This window comes from Corythoichthys intestinalis, chromosome 18, assembly GCF_030265065.1.
Source record: "Corythoichthys intestinalis isolate RoL2023-P3 chromosome 18, ASM3026506v1, whole genome shotgun sequence".
Lineage (NCBI taxonomy): Eukaryota > Metazoa > Chordata > Actinopteri > Syngnathiformes > Syngnathidae > Corythoichthys > Corythoichthys intestinalis.
Genome location: NC_080412.1, coordinates 45,061,802 through 45,075,465, shown reverse-complemented (window position 1 = coordinate 45,075,465; position 13,664 = coordinate 45,061,802). Strand labels below are relative to the sequence as shown.

Below are 13,664 nucleotides of genomic sequence, written 5' to 3'. Positions count from 1 at the left end.
AGTGCGTTAGCAGCTACGACACAGTCACGTGACAGTTTTCATTCATTTTAAATTAATATTCTGTCCGAACAAGCTTAACAGAGAATCCACACCGTGCCATCACACATCAAGCAGATGAATATGTAACTTTTTTTCCGCAGTGACAAAAACAGCTGACTGTGGCCCCAGTAGGTAGGTAGCCTACCATATGTAGCATATGGAACAATGAAATTAACAGTTCACCTGCTGTGGCCCGAACGTAGTTTTCACACCTTCCTCCTGGTGCGCATGGACTTGAATTGCATGCCCGCTTGTGCAGTCCCTGTTTTTTCACCTCTTTTATCAACACCATCGTCGTTTTGGGGCTTTTTGAAGAAACTTCGGACACTCAGTTGCCTTGACCTTTTTCAGAGTAAGGCCAACGACGTCATGCATCAAGAGAGACAATAGCTAATTAATATGCTCACTCGCCTCCCAGTGGTCTGGGGTGTGAATTGCAACCTGTCAAAATGACGGATGGACGCAGTTTTTTCCGTCACCGTTTTATAAAATCGGTCAACGACGGAAAATATTCAGTTAACGCGACCCCTGTATGGGACCGAAAAAGATCCCACCACAGGCTAGTGTTAAGCCTAAGAAGACATTAAAGAAAATAAGGTATATTTTTGTGTAGTTTTAAGGCTTATTTGGTAGAAAATTATGTTTTATGGGGACCTGGGAACGGATTATTCTCATTTTAATGGTTTCTTATGGGAAAAAAAACTTTGGGAAGACGAATTTTTTGCCTTACACACACTTTCTGGGAACCAATTATGTTCGTGAGCTGAGGTATCACTGTACGTTCAAAAATCTTCCCTGGGCAATTCCGTTGATGCAACGGATTTGGTTTCCAAATTTGTATTATTATTCTCATGTTTCATTTTTTACACACCGCATAACTCTGGTCAAGTTTGCCACCAACCTCGTAGAAGCCAAAATGTCTCCAGATGTCTGCTTTCAGTGGTGCATCAATAATCTTTCTCGCTCCCTCTTTCTCCGCTTCAGCCATTGTTATGTTATGTCCTATCTCTTAGACCAGGGGTCATGAATTAAAAATCCTCTGGGTCCGAATTAAAAAATTACAACAATCTTGGGTCCGGAAATATTTTTAATGCTTCTTTTTTTCCAAAAAATACAAACGTATCTTTACGTGGCTATGCTCATAATTACAGCATTCAAAAATGTAAATAAAATATTTAAAAAATTATATATAGTAAGTATTAAATAATATTTAATAATAATTAATTAGTAATAGATAATAAAGCGATTATATTGAGCCCTTAATTCCGCTATCTTTTGAGAACGGATGGCAGAGTTCATAGGGAAACTGTGAAAAAGCGTGCTTCGTCTCATAGTGCCTTTTCAAATTGCTGTTTTTTTACAAGCGCTACCGTTGTTCGGCCATTCCTTACTACGCGGCGAAACGTCTACACAACGCTCAGCGCGCTTGCGCAAGCATCCGAACGCATGCGCACATCGGTCAGAAGCGGCGAGTACTCACTATTTTTGTTTTTAATGAGTTTTTTAGAACCTTTTCATTGCCTCAAAAATACTTTTTGCATGGATTAACCTCTCATACTTTTAATCATTGTGGTTTTTTGTGTTAGCTTTGAAGCAGTTGACCACATTAGTCACGTAGCGTATTTAAACCGTCCTTATTTGGTATAACTGCATTTAAGTATTTTCTTCAGGCATTTATAGTACGTACTGCCTGTATGCATCCAAACAAAACAAGTTTAGCGCGCACGGTAGTACTTTGGGTGTCAAATTCGACTAATGTAGGACATTTCGCCGATGTAGCCGATAAGGCTTAGTGGTCTTGTACTGCCGCCAGGTAAAATGAACAAAAATGTGTTGTTCTACTTCTCCTTAAACACTGTTTTCTGCATCAATCTTGCGTAGTTTTGTGCACGCCATTTGCTGTACCTTTTCGCCTCATCCTCCAACTTCATTCGGCTCAGTTTTTGGCTGTCACTCCGCGGAGTCTGAAACGCGAGTGTGAGACATGCTGTTCTAAAAATAACTTTCAAATACTTGACTCCCATTGGCTGGCTCCTGCGCGTCACCGCTAGGGTTTTTGTTTGTTGCCTCCCTCCGCTCTGCAAACCCGCAGAAAAAAATTATTTTTGTTGTTGCAACGTGTATTAGTCCGGACAGGTTGAAATCCGGTCCAGACAGCTTGGGGGTCCGGAACCGGACCGAGGTCCGCGGTTCCGTGACCTCTGTCTTAGAGGTTAGATCTTGTGCCCGAACCCGATTCACATTCGGGTCGGGTCGGGCCCAAAATGTTAAGCATTCACATTCGGGTCGGGCCGCCGCGCCGGACTAATAAATTATAAAAAAAATAAAAATAAAAAAAAATGGGATAAAACCGAGAGCAGGCTCTCTGTATTGTGCATTTGCTTGTGCACGCACATAAACGCCGTGACCCGCATGTTTTTTTTAAAACTTTCCCAGCGTTATTTCGTTGTGCAAATGCTTTTTTAATGATCATAAAAATATGTAGACTATTTAAACATTAAGAAAACTTGCGCTTTTTTCGGCCAACTGAGAATTCGTTACGAATGACACTTTTATTTATGCACACAAAGGCAACACAAATGTGATCCTTTTGAGTCTTCTTATGTGTGTCTGCAAAACCGCATGTTTTTTTTTTTTTTTTTTTTTTTTAATTAACTTTCCTGGTGTTATTTGGTTGTGTAAATGCTTTTATAATGATCATAAAAATATGTAGACTATTTAAACATTAAGAAATCTTGTGTTTTTTCTGCCAACTCGAAGAAATGAAGATAAATTGCTGCTACTGCGTTTGACATACAAAAAAAAAAATCAGGTTTTTCGGGCTGGGCCTGCAAATCTAGTTAATTGATCGGGCTCGGGCCGGGTCGGGCTTCAATACCAGCGGGCTGTGTCGGGTCGGCCTGAATTTTTTAGGCCCGATCTAAACTCTATAGCACATATAAAGTGGGCTAGGCCTACATTTTACTTTTGTTCTACATTGCAATTTAGTTCATGTTTTGTTTGCAACTGAACTGATCCCTGGATTGATATTGCGATAAAGATGCTGCTGCACTACAATATTTTCTTTATCGTTTTCTTTAATATTCACTTGAATATTTTTATTGATGGGTCATTGTGACTAAAATACAGTGACTGTTATTATTGATTTTGCACAGGAGTTCAGATGTTGCACTGTGTGAAAGGCTGCTACTGTGTGTAAAAAAAAAAAAAGAAAGCTTTGGTCTCATTCAAAGCACTAATTAAATGCTGTGATCTGTTTTTTTTTTTAATACCTTGCCTTGCAAAAGTATTCGGCCCCCTTGAATCTTGCAACCTTTCGCCACATTTCAGGCTTCAAACATAAAGATATGAAATGTAATTTTTTTGTCAAGAATCAACAACAAGTGGGACACAAACGTGAAGTGGAACAACATTTATTGGATAATTTAAACTTTTTTTAACAAATAAAAAACTGAAAAGTGGGTCGGGCAATATTATTCGGCCCCTTTTTTTTCAGTGCAGCAAACTCACTCCAGAAGTTCAGTGAGGATCGCTGAATGATCCAATGTTGTCCTAAATGACCGATGATGATAAATAGAATCCACCTGTGTGTAATCAAGTCTCCGTATAAATGCACCTGCTCTGTGATAGTCTCAGGGTTCTGTTTAAAGTGCAGAGAGCATTATGAAAACCAAGGAACACACCAGGCAGGTCCGAGATACTGTTGTGGAGAAGTTTAAAGCCGGATTTGGATACAAAAAGATTTCCCAAGCTTTAAACATCTCAAGGAGCACTGTGCAAGCCATCATATTGAAATGGAAGGAGCATCAGACCATTGCAAATCTACCAAGACCCGGCCGTCCTTCCAAACTTTCTTCTCAAACAAGGAGAAAACTGATCAGAGATGCAGCCAAGAGGCCCATGATCACTCTGGATGAACTGCAGAGATCTACAGCTGAGGTGGGAGAGTCTGTCCATAGGACAACAATCAGTCGTACACTGCACAAATCTGGCCTTTATGGAAGAGTGGCAAGAAGAAAGCCATTTCTCAAAGATATCCATAAAAAGTCTCATTTAAAGTTTGCCACAAGCCACCTGGGAGACACACCAAACATGTGGAAGAAGGTGCTCTGGTCAGATGAAACCAAAATTGAACTTTTTGGCCACAATGCAAAACGATATGTTTGGCGTAAAAGCAACACAGCTCATCACCCTGAACACACCATCCCCACTGTCAAACATGGTGGTGGCAGCATCATGGTTTGGGCCTGCTTTTCTTCAGTAGGGACAGGGATGATGGTTAAAATTGACAGGAAGATGGATGCAGCCAAATACAGGAACATTCTGGAAGAAAACCTGTTGGTATCTGCACAAGACCTGAGACTGGGACGGAGATTTATCTTCCAACAGGACAATGATCCAAAACATAAAGCCAAATCTACAATGGAATGGTTCAAAAATAAACGTATCCAGGTGTTAGAATGGCCAAGTCAAAGTCCAGACCCGAATCCAATCGAGAATCTGTGGAAAGAGCTGAAGACTGCTGTTCACAAACACTCTCCATCCAACCTCACTGAGCTTGAGCTGTTTTGCAAGGAAGAATGGGCAAGAATGTCAGTCTCTCGATGTGCAAAACTGATAGAAACATACCCCAAGCGACTTGCAGCTGTAATTGGAGCAAAAGGTGGCGCTACAAAGTATTAACGCAAGGGGGCCGAATAATATTGCACGCCCCGCTTTTCGGTTTTTTATTTGTTAAAAAAGTTTGAATTATCTAATAAATTTTGTTCCACTTCACGATTGTGTCCCACTTGTTGTTGATTCTTGACAAAAAATTAAAATTTTATATCTTTATGTTTGAAGCCTGAAATGTGGCGAAAGGTTGCAAGGTTCAAGGGGGCCGAATACTTTTGCAAGGCACTGTATATATATCTCAAAGTATTTTCATTTGACTTCAACCAGGAGTGACACAAGAGCCAATAAAAAGTTGTTTAATGTTTGACCGCTTGTGTTGCCTCATGATTCACGAAAAATATGCTTTGCTTTAGAATTTTAATGCATCCCAGGCTTTAATGCATTGCCGAATCGAACCGAATCGAATCGTGACCCTCTGAATCGAATCGAATCGAACCGTGGCCCTCCGAATCGTAATCGAATCGAAACGTGAGGGCAGTGCCGATGCACACCTCTATGCAAAATCGTAATGGGTGCAAATACTTCTGCTCCTCACTGTGTATACTTTCCGAGTTTAAAGGTGCTATGAAATGGCAACGCCCATGTTTTCAAGTCATCTGCCGTAAAATTTCATAGCACCTTTAAAATAGGTTTACATCTTACCGCTGTCAATGCTAACCATTCCAGTTTACATGATCTGATGGTTTTCTTGGCCTACATTCTCCTGTCTCTTGATCTTTCCTCCCAGCGTGCTTACAGTCAGTCTCTTGTTAGCTTTCACAGGTAGTCCTTTGCAGGAACAGGAGGAAAATCTCTCCAACTTTTTTCCAGTGACAGAAGGCTCTCCTCACTTTAGTAAACTTCCTGGTTAGCCTCTTTACTCTTTCTTCACTCCTTAACCATAGACTTCATAATTATTTTGACGGGACAGATTCCCGAGACACTGCGGGCGCCATTTCATTGGGGACCGTCCCACACTCCGCTTCAGTTATTCGCAGTCGGTCTTAGTTCTTCTTAAACATATGCAGTGACCCAACGTCGGATTTAGGTTGAAAAAGTATGAAAGCGTTACCGCATACAAACAGGACGGATTGTCTCAGGAGTGATTTGTTCGAGGATTCAAGGTAACTATCATATTTTTCGTACAATGCATGCATTTTGAAACGCTGTAAAAAAAAAAAAAAATTCAATGGGAGAAATTAGCTGCTACTGCATTGGCATCATAGTTCGCAATATTTACTTAAAATAAATGCTAACTGCCCGGGGGGTTTTTTTGGCCTTAAAGAAAGACCAGAAATTACCCCGATACCAAACTGACTACTTGGCTTTGTCAAACAATAGACCACCCAAGCAACCAATTAAGCATACAACCCCCCTACATACACCTGTATGGTCGCTGCCTAGGTGTGAAAGGGGGGGGTTTCACTCTGGATAGCTGCAATTAGCACCTTGAATATTTGCAAATCCAGGGCTCCCTTGGCTTGGTCAAACACGGAGGAACACAGAGATGGCCAGTCACCGTGTTCTACAATATGATTGACACGGCAGTACTGAATGCATATGTGTTGTATCAGGCATGCACCAGAAGGCAAGAGAGACGGGTGGACTTTTTGGCGGGTCTTGCAAAGGAATTGGCTCACTCTCATGTGGGCGCAAAGAAGACGCAGAAGGAAAATTTGCTTCGGTAACAACCTTCAACACCTAGCCCCGGGAAAAGGACGAAGTGTCATATATCACCACATAAAAAATGTTATGTTTTATTACACCGTCTCTTGTACTGTAGGCAAACTGCAGCTTTTTGAAGATGTAAAAAGGTTGTCCGCCCGATTGCCTGCCTGAGCGATCCACTGTCTGACAAAGCCAAGTCATCTCTGTCCTGCAAACACTCAAGACGCTAATTGGAGCAATCCAACCCTGTGATTTTGCGAGTGTGAACGGGAATGACTATTAAGGACCTCAATGTTCACACAAGATTTGCTAATTAGGGTCAGATGACCCTGATCTGGATTTAAAAGGGATTTGTATCAACTGTTCCACCCTTGGTAGTTCTAGTGTAACCAAGAATCAAGACTCTTTTACGTCCATATCTATAAAGAATTCAGGGATTTAAGCATTTATTCACAAGAATTTCAATGTAAAAAGCGCTTTGTGGTGATAAGGCGGCGCCACAGTGGCTTAAAGACTAGCAGCACATTCGACATATTTACGTAAATGAAATGCTAACTGCCCGTTTTTAAAAAATTTTATTTTTTTGCTTTGAACCAAGAATTGAGACTTTTTTACGTCCCTATCTATAAAGAATTCAGGGATTTAAGCATTTATTTTAGGGCTGTCAAAATTATCGCGTTAACGGGCGGTAATTATTTTTTTAAATTAATCACGTTAAAATATTTGACGCACATGCCCCGCTCAAACAGATTAAAATGAAAGTAGTTTAATGTTCGCTTGTTACTTGTGTTTTGGTGTTTGACGCCTTCTGCTGGTGCTTGGGTCCAACTGATTTTATGTGTTACACCATGAGTGAGCATGGTGTAATTATTGACATCAACAATGGCGAGCTACTAGTTTATTTTTGGAAAATTTTACAAATTTTAATAAAACGAAAACATTAAGAGGGGTTTTAATATAAAATTTCTATAACTTGTACTAACATTTATCTTTTAAGAACTACAAGTCTTTCAATCCATGGATCGCTTTAAGAGAATGTTAATATTGTTAATGCAATCTTGTTGATTTATTGTTATATTAAACAAATCCAGTACTTATGTACCGTATGTTGAATGTATATATCCGTCTTGTGTCTTATCTTTCCATTCCAACAATAAATGACAGAAAAATATGGCATATTTTATAGATGGTTTGAATTACGATTAATTACTTTTTAAACTGTAATTAACTCTATTAAAAATTTTAATTGTTTGAAAGCCCGAATTTATTCACAAGAATAAAGCTCTGTTGTGTTTCTACTCTGGCAGCTTTGATGAAGATAGGCCCCGTGTCCCGTCAATACATTATGAAGTCTATGCCTTAACTTTTCCCGCTACCTACATTTTCTTCATGTGCTCCACTAACATATCGCCCACATATTTTCAGAGTTCGATCTTCCGGAAGATGGCGTAATTAAGAAAAGTCCTGAAAGAGGTAAACATTGAGTCATTTGCTGTCAATTGTTTTGTGTAAAATCCTTATCCATTAACAGGTCGAGGGAAAGTGGACCTGCAGGCGTATCTCAAACAATGGCAGAACGAAATACTTAGGAAAGAGGAAACCATCAAGGACCTTCCTAGAATTAATCAGGTCGTCCGATTAACATGCTGCTTTACATTGCTATTGTATCGTCACGTAATTTACACCACAAACTTTCATCTAAATCCACCAGGCTCAGTTCATTCACTTCTCCAAGACCTTGTACAACATTTTCCACGGCGACCCTGAAGAGGAGTCTCTGTACCGTGCCGTGGCTCACGTGACCAGCCTCCTTTTGAGAATGGAGGAAGTGGGCCGGAGGCTGCAGGAGCCGGGCGGCCCGGCCGCATCCGTAGAGCCTTCGGCACCCGCCGACGGCCCCCGGGAAGCGGGGCCCGGGCTCCCCGCCGCGGACTGGTCCTTCTCTTTCGAGCAGGTCCTCGCGTCTTTGCTGAACGAGCCGGCGATCGTGGGCTTTTTCGAAAGACACATGGACATTCAGACAAAATTGACGCAAGCCCACGTGGCCCAGCTAAAGCTAACGGGAAACGGCAAGTGATTGGATATTACTGTGCTACTATACCCTCTCATATCAATCCACAGTATTCTCCCCAGTTGCATATCATTCACTATGCATATTTTAATAGACTGTGTCCCATTTTTACGTAGCAGCCATATAACAGGGGTGTCAAATCCACGGAAACGTCCCGCCAGGGGGTCCAATTCGGCCCGCGGGGTTATTCTACCTGACAGTCATGATGTAGCTCATTCATACTGTACATACAAAATCACATGCATTTATTTTGACATTGGGATTTTAGTGATCATATGTGTGCACTACTGCACTTGACTCACTTTTGTGTCCGCAGATACATTCGTTCGTTCGCCCCTCCCAGTCAAAATGGATTGGATGTCACGTACCGTCAATGGCAGCCAATGATTTAACAAGGAAGTGACCCAAAAGTGACCTAGGAGCAACTTAAAGTGACACCAAATCACCTGGAAATCAACTAAACACCTAAAATCAACGGGAAACAGGCTGGAAATGACCGAAAAATCAACAGGTTGCTGTTGCTGAACGTGCTCCTCTGGCTCCTGATGACAGAGTGTAGAGCAGGGGTCCCCAACCTTTTTTGCACCACGGACCGGTGTTATTTGGGTCTTTTTTTTCACGGACCGGTGTTCTGACAAATTTTGCAACCCATCAAAAATTGCAACGATGCGGTTCTGCGCATGTGCGTAACGTTAAACATAGCCGCAAAATGCGCAAATGCAGCGATTCCAAACTTTCCTGAAAGAAAGGAATATTAACTTACGTTTGATCATGGAAGGACTTGTAGAAAAGTTCTCCTCAGATTCATCCTGCCATGTAAGCTGCACACAACAACTGCACACCGCGCTCACCATTAACGACTTCGCCTTGTCGTTAAACATTAATTAAGAAGCCCGCTTCACAAAGATACGATGTTGGAAATTGTAGCAAGCTTTTCAATGCTCTTGTCGCGATGTCAGGATATTCCAGAATGACTTTAATCCAGAACCTCGGTAGAGTTGTTGTCTCAAATGTACGTTTAATAAGGTCGCCGTCATTTGCGAGCTCTACAAATTGATCTTCCTGTTGCACAGACATGCTGGAATCACTCTGTTTATTCACAAACGGGTCACGAATCCACTCCTTCGCAGTTCGTGGGTCTTTGAGGTTGTAGGCTCGTCAGGTGCCCTTTTTGCCGTAAAAGTATCCTTTTCGCCGTAAAAATATCTCCAAAGACGTCTGTTTTCCAGTTATCTTCGCTCGTGTGAGGGCTAATTATTTCCGGGAACAAATGTGCTGTGCCCACGGCCTAGTAATACGTTATTATCTAGGACAAGCGCACATAGATATATTATATACACAAACAAGATGTACTGCTAGCAGTCCAATCAATGGACTTCTATGACAACATTGTAATCCATCCCGTAGTATTATATCTAGAGTAGACAGAGATATTGATGTGTTAAGCAGGGGCACAGGGTTAATTTGGCCAGAATGCGGTTGTTATTAAATTATTTCTGTGCGGCCCGGTAGCAAATGCGCCATGGACCGGTCCCGGTCCGCGGCCCGGCAGATGGGGACCCCTGGTGTAGAGGGTGACTGGGATTGTCCATAATGGCCAGGAGTTTCCTCATCGATCTCCTCTCTACCACTGTCACCAGAGAGTCCAGATTCATGCTGACCACAGAGCCCGTGCGCCTGATCAGTTTGTCCAGCCAGTTGAAGTCCCTCTTAGCTATGCTGCCTTCCCAGCACACCGCGGCATAAAACGACACTGGCCACCAGGCTTTGCTAAAATATCCGCAGCAATTTCTTACAGATGTTAAAAGATTGCATCCATCCATCCATCTTCAACCGCTTATCCGGAATCGGGTCGCAGGGGCAGCAGTTTCAGCAGGGATCCCCAAGCTTTCCTTCCTGGCCACATCAACTAGCTGTGACTGCTGGATCCCAAGGCGCTCCCAAGCCAGTGTTGAGATACAGTGCCCTCCATAATTATTGGCACCCCTGGTTATGATGTGTTTTTTAGCTTCTAATAATTTTTTTTAATTCAAATAATATGGGACCTTAATGGGAAAAAAGAGAAAAATCCAACCTTCAATACAAGTGCATTTATTCAGTGGGGGGGGGAATCCCACATAAAGAAATAATTATTTGCCATCAAATAATGTGTGTCACAATTATTAGCACCCCTGGTGTTAATACTTTGTAAAACCCCCTTTTGCCAACAAAACAAGGTCTGGGGACTGAGATGGCCATGGGAGGAGCTTGATTTTGTGTCTGGTGAACCATTTCTGTGTAGATTTGGCCATATGTTTAGGGTCATTGTCTTGCTGAAAGACCCAGTGACGACCCATCTTCAGCTTTTGGGCAGAGGGCAACAGATTTTGATTTAAAATGTCCTGGTATTTTAAAGCATTTATGATGCCATGCACCCTAACAAGGTTCCCAGGGCCTTTGGAAGTGAAACAGCCCTACAGCATCACTGACCCACTGCCATACTTCACAGTGGGTATGAGGTGCTGTCTACATGCCAACAAGCTGTTTGGGAGGCATGCACGGAGAAAACCTTTCCTCACTCACAATCATAAACGCAAATGTCTGGAGTTCGCCAACCGGTATTGGGGCTTCAACTGGGACCGTATGCTTTGGTCAGATGAGACCAAGCAGTGGCACCACCAGGGGGTGGCCAGGGGCCTATAAATTGGTTGGCCACCCCACTGGCCACCCCGCTTTCCAGTATATCGTTAGTATAGTTAGTATATATTAGATAGAATTTTTTTAATGCTTCTTCTTTTTTACGAAAAAATACAAACGTATCTTTACGTGGCCGTGCTGATAATTACAACACTCAAAAATGTAAATAAAATATAAAAAATAAATTTATAGTAAGTAATAAATAATATTTAATAATGATTAATTAGTAATAAATAATAAAGCGAACATATTGAGCCCTTAATTCCGTTATTTTTTGAGAACGGATGGCAGAGTTCGTAGGGAAACTTTGCGAAAAAGCTACGTGCTTCGTCTCATAGTGCCTTTTCAAATTGCTGCTTTTTACAAGCGCTACCGTTGTTCGGCCATTCCTTACTACGCGGCGAAACGTCTACACAACGCTCAGCGTGCTTGAGCAAGCATCCGAACGCATGCGCACATCGGTCAGAAGCGGCGAGTACTCACTATTTTTGTTTTTATTTAGTTTTTTAGAACCTTTTCATTGCCTCAAAAATACTTTTTGCATGTATTACCCTCTCATACTTTTAACCATTGTGTTTTTATTTGTTAGTTTTGAAGCAGTTGACCACATTAGTCACGTAACGTATTTAAACCGTCCTTATTTGGTATAACTGCATTTAAGTATTTCCTTAAGGCATTTTTAGTACGTTCTGCCTGTATGCATCCAAACAAAACACGTTTAGCGCGCACAGTAGTACTTTGAGTGTCAAATTCGAGTAATGTAGGATGTTTTGCCGATGTAGCAGATTTTGGCAGAAGACCGTCTCTGAGCAGATGAGGCATGTGCTGCTGCCAGGTAAAATGAACAAAAATGTGTTGGTCTACTCCTCCTTAAACACTGTTTTCTGCATCAACCTTGCGTCGTTTTGAGCACGCCATTTGCCGTACCTTTTCACCTTTTCTCCAACTTCCTTCGGCTCAGTTTTTGGCTGTTACTCCGCGGAGTCTGGAAAGCGAGTGTAAGACATGCTGTTCTAAAAAAACTTTCAAATGCTTCACTCCCATTGGCTGGCTCACGCGCGTCACCGCTAAGGTTTTTGTTTGTTGCCACCCTCCGCTCTGTAAACCTGCAGAAAAAAATGTTTTTTGTTGTTGCAACGTGCATTAGTCCGGACAGCTTGAGATCCGGTCCAGACGGCTTGGGGGTCCGGAACCGGACCGAGGTCCGTTGTTCCGTGACCTCTGCGCTACAGTATCATTTACTGAAAGCTCAACAAATACACTAGGTGGCAATATTTAGTCACAATATACAAACTCACATTTATCCTATGGCCAAATCTACACAGAAATGGTTCACCAAACACAAAATCAAGCTCCTCCCATGGCCATCTCAGTCCCCAGACCTTGTTTTGTTGGCAAAAGGGGGTTTTACAAAGTGTTAACACCAGGGGTGCTAATAATTGTGACACACATTATTTGATGGCAAATAATTATTTTTTTATGTGGGATTTTTTCCCCACTGAATAAATGCACTCGTATTGAAGGTTGGATTTTTCTTTTTTTCCCATTAAGGTCCCATATTATTTGAGTAAAAAAAAATTATTAGAAGCTAAAAAAAACACATCTTAACCAGGGGTGCCAATAATTATGGAGGGCACTGTAAATATCTTCAGAAATGCAAGGGGTGTATTCACTTTTGTGATACACTGTAGGTAATCTGAGATCCAGGACACCAAATGGGGGTCCACTTGCATCCCCATTGGCGCTCGACGTCAAATCCTTCTAGACTGGGAGGGTCGAATAAACGAACGTTCAGTGCCATTGCCATCAATGGCAGCCAGTGAATTAACTTACTTGGCCGAAAATCAACGAGTGATTGTCACCCACGAACCAAAATGAGTTTGACACCCCTGCCACACAATATTGCTAAAGTACTGTTTATTGTACAGCGTTTCAAATTAGCATCCATTGTACTGTTAACGCCTTCTATTATTCTCTGCTGAAGTGTGTTGTGTTTTGAATGGAAAGGACGCCTATGGCCGTCAATGGCACTGAAACACGATCATTCACTGCCAGCCCTCCTAGTTTAATTAGAGCGGACAAGAGTTAACTCGTAAGGCTCGGTATGACTCAACCGCTCGCGATGGACTTTGAAGGAAATTTGACTATTCAAATCTCAGGGTGCCGTTTGTGTGAATTAAAATGTGTTTTATCCTGAGAAAAAATATTAATGACTGAGTTGTAATTGTTGAGCATGTGTAGCACACTTTACGAGGCTAGCCTTCAACAACATGCAAAGTGTTGTCGTTTTCGAATTTAAGCTGCTTCCGTCTGTGTGATTTGTTGCACATTATTGTCCAATCTGCCTACGCGACGGAGGCGTTTGGGTTGGAAAGGTCGCGGACGCTTTGGTTCTAGCTTTTCATCTCTCGAGGCCATATACACACTTTTGATTTTTTTGTTACGCAAGACTGTTCTAGAAGCCAGTGGATTTTTCTCTCCATTTGTTATAAGATTTCCAAATGTATATTATGCAGTGCAATTGTAAGTCGAAACCAGCATCACATTTGAAACCGCT

The 13,664-nt window shown here is 41.8% G+C and overlaps 1 protein-coding gene across 4 annotated transcripts in view; it reads left to right on the top strand.

The window, feature by feature from the left end:
• Window positions 1–10,427, top strand: part of tbc1d8b (TBC1 domain family member 8B) — a 36,513-nt gene extending 26,086 nt beyond the window's left edge. The window contains exons 18-21 of one of the 4 annotated variants that reach the window (XM_057821383.1): window positions 5,476–5,559; window positions 7,786–7,833; window positions 7,892–7,989; window positions 8,072–10,427. In XM_057821383.1, the coding sequence (XP_057677366.1) occupies window positions 5,476–5,559; window positions 7,786–7,833; window positions 7,892–7,989; window positions 8,072–8,437 (596 nt within the window). In that variant the 3' untranslated portion in view covers window positions 8,438–10,427. Of the gene's footprint in view, window positions 1–5,466; window positions 5,560–7,785; window positions 7,834–7,891; window positions 7,990–8,071 lie in introns of all 4 variants that reach the window. The other 3 variants (XM_057821382.1, XM_057821384.1, XM_057821385.1) reach the window with 3 other exon arrangements.
• The last annotated feature ends 3,237 nt before the right edge of the window (window positions 10,428–13,664 follow it).